This window comes from Merops nubicus, unplaced genomic scaffold, assembly GCF_000691845.1.
Source record: "Merops nubicus isolate BGI_N331 unplaced genomic scaffold, ASM69184v1 scaffold24897, whole genome shotgun sequence".
Taxonomy (NCBI): Eukaryota; Metazoa; Chordata; class Aves; order Coraciiformes; family Meropidae; genus Merops; species Merops nubicus.
The window spans coordinates 1-6,409 of record NW_008621332.1 but is presented as its reverse complement, the minus strand read 5'-3'; the positions used below and the strand labels follow the sequence as shown (position 1 = coordinate 6,409).

The 6,409-nt window shown below is 58.2% G+C and overlaps 1 protein-coding gene across 1 annotated transcript; it reads left to right on the top strand.

Moving 5' to 3' along the window:
* Positions 1 to 4,513: 4,513 nt before the first annotated feature.
* Positions 4,514 to 6,380, top strand: LRRN2 (leucine rich repeat neuronal 2; the record flags this gene model as incomplete). The annotated part of the gene is made up of 1 exon (XM_008944461.1): positions 4,514 to 6,380. A coding segment is annotated over exon 1 (1,867 nt), but the record flags the coding sequence as incomplete, so codon positions are not given.
* Between the last annotated feature and the right edge of the window lie 29 nt (positions 6,381 to 6,409).

The following is a 6,409-nucleotide window of genomic DNA, read 5'->3' as shown; positions in this document are numbered from 1 at the left end:
CTCCTGCAGCCACCAGCTCCCCACCACTGTGTCTCCTCCAAGGGCTGGCTGCAGATTGAACTCACGCCGTCGGAAAGAGCAAGAGGGACAGGGCTTGCTGGGGAGGGTTTTCCCCCAGCATCCAGCTGCCACTTCTCATCTGCCTCCTCCAAGAGCTGGCAGTGCCAGGGCCAGGGCTCAGCAGCCACCGATGAGCGATGGTCGTGTCACGGGCTGCTTGCCTAAAGCTGTCACCCAGGAAGGACAGGGGCTTGGCAGGAGCTCCCGGCCCCCCCCAGGAGATGTGGCACGGGCTGGGGCATCCGCTAACCCTGTGCATGGCGAGGAGCCACGGGCTGAGCGTGGCCCCTCTCCTGCCCTTCCCCAGCCAAGAGACCTGGGGAGCAGTCGGGGTCCCCTGGAGGTGCAGGGACTGGCCACTGCCCCCCACCCAGTGCAGGGGGGGAGCATCGGGCTCTTCTGGCTGAGGAGAGGGAGAGGGAAGGGTGGGAGAGCCCAGGGCTGGGCTGCAGCCATTCATCTCCCCCAGCCAGGCGATTAGACGGATGACAGAGGGAGAGAGGCAGCTGGTGCAAGCACTGAGACCAAGGCTCCTTCCACTGGGTGATTTATCTCCTGGCTTCATCCAGCAAACTTGCTGATGAAAAGACTCTTCCCTTCTCTGTGCCTCATCAATTCTCATTCTCATTGCTTTGCTTTTTTTTTTGCTTTTTTTTTCCCTCCCCTCTTCTTCCTTTCCTTGGGCTTCTGCTGCCAGTTCATGCAGCCAGGCTCCCCTCATCCCAGCCCTGCACAGCCCCTCTCCTGCACACCCCAGCTCCCCTCCCTCTCCTGGCCTCATTCTCTGATGGCCTTTTTGTCCCTTTTCATCTTCTTTTCACCTCTGGTTCTCCATCTTCTCTTCACCAAAAAGATTTTTCTTCCCTAAAAGGGTTGTTGAGTCCTGTCCCAGGCTGCCCAGGGCAGTGGTGGAGTCCCCACCCCTGGAGGAGTTTCCAAGCTGTGGAGATGTGGTGTGAGGGACACAGGGCAGTGGGGACCTGGCAGGGCTGGGGGAAGGGTTGGACTGGATGATCTCAAAGATCTCTTCCAACCAAAATTATTCCATGATTCTACTCTATGATTCTTTACAGCACTTTCATTCCCCTTATTCCTTCTCCTTCCATACTTCCCTGTTGTATCCCCCTTGTTTTCCCTGAGCATGCCTGGCTGGGATGGAGACAGATTCCCTGAGCATCAGCACCAGATATCTGTGACACCACAGACAATGTCACCAGCTTGTGGCAAACTCAGGGTGGTACCACATGGGGCAGTGCCCTGCCTGGCCCTGGCACTTCGTGTCTTGATTCCTCAGGGATCACCTCGGGGTAAAATCCTTGCCCGAGGCACACTGGGCTGCTCTGCAGTCACACTTTGCAGCCAGCTGAGCAGAGAGGAGATGGAAATTTCTACCTAGGAGAGATCCAGCCTTGAAGGCAGAAGCCACAGGAATGGCTTAAGGGAGACCAAGGAGTTGGGTAAATGCTGGGAAACTACGGAAGAGACAAGTGGAACAAGAGTTCAGCTGGGGGAAAAACGGAAACTTGGGAGGATTTTCCATTTCCCAGTGATCAGGGCACTGCAGCAAATGTTTCAGCCTCCTGAATATACATTTTTGGAAAAAAAAAAAATAAACTCTGAGCAGAAACATCCCCCAGCTCCCTGCTGTCACTCTCGCCGTGCCGCAGCCCACGCCGAGGAAGAGCCTGAAATAGCAGCCAGGAGCTGCTGGGGCTGGCAGGGGGCAGGGAGAGGGGTCCTGGTCCCCAGCAGAGCCCCCAGCACCCCACATCCCCCCTCCTCCTTGCTGTCCCTGCTTTCACAGAGCCTCCCGTTATCCCAGACAGCATCTTCCCAGCGCCTGCAGAGGCAGCAAATCAGCCTGTCTTGGAGAGGAGATGAAATCTGGGCTCCCTGGGAGACACCACTTAGCCTCGTAACCTCGGCCACGTCTCGAGCCTGAGCTCTTTATTTGTTAGCCTCAGATCCCAGCTCCTTCTGCTTTTCTGTCTCACTCTGCACCCTGAGTCTCTTTTGGGGGAAAACAAGGGGGTTTGGGGTCAGCGCCTGGTGCTGCTGGGGAGTCACAGATGGAAGGGGTGGGTGGGGGTTTGGGTGGGGGTGTGAATGTAGGAATCACAACAAATTCCCACGCAGGGAACCGACCCTGCAGTTCCCCTCTGTGAGCCCCTCGAGGTCCAGGTCTCCCCAAGAGCCCCATCCCCAACCCCCAGCAGCTCCCCAGCCTGGGGGGGATGCAGCTCCATGGGGGAGGATTTTGAACCCAAATGGTGAAATGATAAAAGTGACCCCAGTGGCTGTGGGACCACCTAAAAGAAGGACATTGAGGGGCTGGAGCGGGTCCAGAGAGAGCTGGAGAAGGGTCTGGGGAATGTGGTTTATGAGGAGCAACTGAGGGACCTGGGGGTGTTCAGTCTGGAGGAGGCTGAGGGGACCTTATTACCCTCTACAACTCTGAAAGGAGATTGGAGTGAGGTGGGTGTTGGTCTCTTCTCCCAGGTTGCTAGCAATAGAATGAGAGGAGATGAGCTCAAGTTGCACCAGGGGAGCTTTAGATTGGATGTTCAGAAGAATTTCTTTCCTGCAAGAGTGGTGAGGCTTTGGACAAGGTGCTCAAGGAGGTGCTGGAGTCCCCATCCCTGGAGGGGTTCAAAAAATGTGTAGATGTGGCCCTTGGGGCCATGGTTTAATGGTCATGGCAGTGTTGGGTGCTGGTTGGACTTGATGAGCTTAGAGGTCTTTCCCAGCCTTGAGGATTCCATGACTCTGTGGTCCATCCCACCACCCAGCTCTGGTGCAGTGCAGTAGAAGTCTTCCCGTGGTAAAACCTGGTTACAGAGACAAACCCTGCAGAGATATCACCCAACAGCAGAGCTCTGGAGTCTTCCCTGGAAAATGGGGTTTGAAACAAGGTGTTTTTCTTGGGCTCTTCTTCACAGCCTCAAGGAAATAATAGTATTTTTAAAAACCTGCATTCCTCCATATTATTTTGGTTTTCTTTCTTTTGAGGAGAAGAGATTCTGTAGTATTTTAATAGCTGGAGAAATGTATGTGCCTGTGCACTTCAAAAGCAAGCTGTAGGTCCTTCGTTTTCCCTTCTTTTAAGAGGGGAAGAAGCTTAGTGGCTTGGTTTGATTTGTGTCAATGAGGGTCAGGAGAGCTCTAGCAAATCAAATAATCAAAGGTGAGGTGGTAGCTGCCTCCAGACCCTCTGAACCCCATGGCTGGGTGTGAGGAGAGGAGCAGGGATGTTCTGGGGGCTCACCTGCCCCCCAGTCCTTCACCAGACCCCCCTCTGAGAAACCCCCAACCCCTCTTTCCTGGAAGGGGTGCAAGGCGAGGGGGCAAAGGCAGACCTGCACCCAGCATGGAGGGGGTTAAGTGGCTGCTGCATCCCCCCAGGAGCTTCTAATGAGCCCAATCAGGGTTTCCTGCTCCCAGGGAGATGCCCCCACCTTGGGCCAGTGCTTTAAAAGGGGCTGGGGGTGGGGGACTTAATCCTGGAGAGGTAGGCTGGGGTGTTTCTGTGGCTTTTCTGTGTGCTGCAGCCTCATGGTGCAGGGGGTTGTGGTTGCTTCCATCCTGCTCTTGCCCTGGAAGCTTGGCTTTCTGCTCAGCATCACCTCCTGGGCCACCAGCCCCCCAGTATGGGCTACTGTCCCAGTGCAAGCAAAGAGACCCCTGAGCCTGCAGTCCCTGTGCTGCTCCAGAGCTGCTGCTGGAGATGCCAAGAAACGAATCTGTGCTTGGGGCACGTTTCCTCCATAAACCCCCCAAGGCAAGAATGTGTTGGGGGGATGAAAATAGGGCTGGGAGCTCCTGGATGTGGCTCACACGTGGTGCTGGGGAGGACAATGGGCAGGAAGCAGAGTCCTGAGAGCCTGGAGAGGAGTTGCCCCTGTGGAGACTCTCTCCTGGCCCTGCCCCAGAGAAAGCCTTTGGTCCATGGGCTGCTGGTGGCATCTGTGGGCTAATTACCCCCAAAACCTCTGGGCTGGGAGGGCACAGTTAATGCCACGGATCTAAAAGAGATTAAATGGACACGTTGGTCTGTCTGGGTGCTGGGGGTCCCGTCCAGAGCCCTTTGCCCCTCCAGCCTCTTTGTCCTCTCTGAGAACGTGTTCACCACACACCTGAGGTCTCCTCTGACCCGACTCCTTCTCTTGCCTCTTTCAGGAATGACCTTGAGGAGGAACCCCAAAGATGCAGCCGAGCACAAAAATGAATCGTTTGGGGAAGAAGAGAAGGCAAAGCTCTGCCTGAAGGCACCGTGGGTGTGATGTGCTCTCGTGGGGGGAGGCCGGGCCGGCCGGCTGGCAGCAGGGGCTGATCTGTGCCAGGGGCCTCACCCGGAGCATCTTCTCCTGCAGATGCCATCCCCATCCCTACCCCGCTCCGGCTGCACCCCGTGAGCCTTTCCTGCCTGGGAGGACGTCAGTCCCAGCAGCCAAAAATGAGACGTTTCCAGCCCAGCTCGCTCCTGCTCTGCGTGGTGGCTGCTGCTGCCATCCCCGTGGTGCCCTGGAAGGTGAGATGCCCGGCACGGTGCGTCTGCCAGATCCGGCCCTGGTACACCCCCCGCTCCGTCTACCGGGAGGCTGCCACCGTGGACTGCAACGACCTGTTCATCTCCACCGTGCCCCCAGAGCTGCCGGAGGGGACCCAGACCTTGCTCCTGCAAAGCAACAACATCGCCAGGCTGGAGCAGAGCGAGCTGGATTATCTGAGAAACCTCTCGGAGCTGGACCTGTCGCAGAACAGCTTCTCCCACGTCTGGGATTTCGGCGTGAAGAGTATGCCCCAGCTGCTCAGCCTGCACCTGGAGGAGAACCAGCTTACTGAGCTGCCCGACGGCAGCTTCCCCGGGCTGGGCAACCTGCAGGAGCTCTACCTGAACCACAACCAGCTCCACAGGATCGCTCCTCACGCCTTCTCCGGCCTCGGCAGCCTGCTGCGGCTCCACCTCAACTCCAACCTCCTGAGGACGGTGGACAGCCGCTGGTTCCAGATGCTCCCCAGCCTGGAGATCCTCATGATCGGAGGCAACAGGGTGGATGTGATCTCGGATATGAACTTCAAGCCCCTGTCGAACCTGAGGAGTTTGGTTTTGGCAGGCATGAGCCTGAGGGAGATCTCGGACTACGCGCTGGAAGGGCTGCGGAGCCTGGAGAGCCTCTCCTTCTACGACAACAAGCTCCTGAACGTCCCCAAGCGGGCGCTGCAGCAAGTTCCTGGCCTCAAGTTCCTGGATCTGAACAAAAACCCCTTGCAGAGGGTCAAGCAGAGCGACTTCACGAACATGCTGCACCTCAAAGAGCTGGGGCTCAACAACATGGAGGAGCTGGTGTCCATAGATCAATTCGCCTTGATCAACCTCCCCGAGCTGACCAAGCTGGACGTGACCAACAACCCCAAGCTCTCCTTCATCCACCCCAAAGCCTTCCACCACCTTCCCCAACTGGAAACCCTCATGCTCAACAACAACGCCCTAAGTGCCTTGCATAAGCAGACGGTGGAATCCCTGCCCAACCTGCAGGAGATCAGCATCCACAGCAACCCCATCCGCTGCGACTGCGTCATCCGTTGGGTCAACAGCACAGAGAACCACATCCGCTTCATCGAGCCCCAGTCCACCCTCTGCGCCGAGCCCCCCGACCTCCAGAGGAGGCACATTCGGGACGGCCCCTTCCGGGAGATGACGGATCGCTGCCTGCCCCTCATCTCCACCAGGAGCCTCCCCTCCCGCCTGGAGGTGGCCGACGGTGACAACGTCTCCCTGCACTGCCGAGCTCTGGCGGAGCCGGACCCGGAGATCTACTGGGTGACCCCTCGGGGGGTGAAGCTGGTCCCCTACGCGGAAGACGGGCGGCACAAGGTGCACCCCGAAGGGACGCTGGAGATTCGGGGGATCTCGGCTCGGGAGGCCGGGCTCTACACCTGCGTGGCTCACAACCTCCTGGGGGCGGACACCAGGAGCGTCAGCGTGGTGGTCAACCACTCCTTCCCGCTCAGCGAGGACAGCCTGGAGCTGGTGGTGGCCGACGTCCAAGCCTACCACCTCCTGGTCGCCTGGAAGCCACATCTCAACACCGTCTCCTCCAACCTCACCTGGTCCAGCTTCGTCCTTCGCTCCAACCTGGACGTCACCAACGTGGCCCGGATCCCCACGGGGACCCACACGTACAACATCACCCGGCTCCACCAGGACACGGAGTACTGGGCTTGCCTCCACGTGGCCTTTGTAGACTTGCAGGCCAAGGTGGCTTGTGTGAACGCCAGGACTAAGGAGGCCACCCACCGCTACCGGCTCCCTGAGGGCGGCCGGAGCCCTCCCACGGGGGCGGCCCTA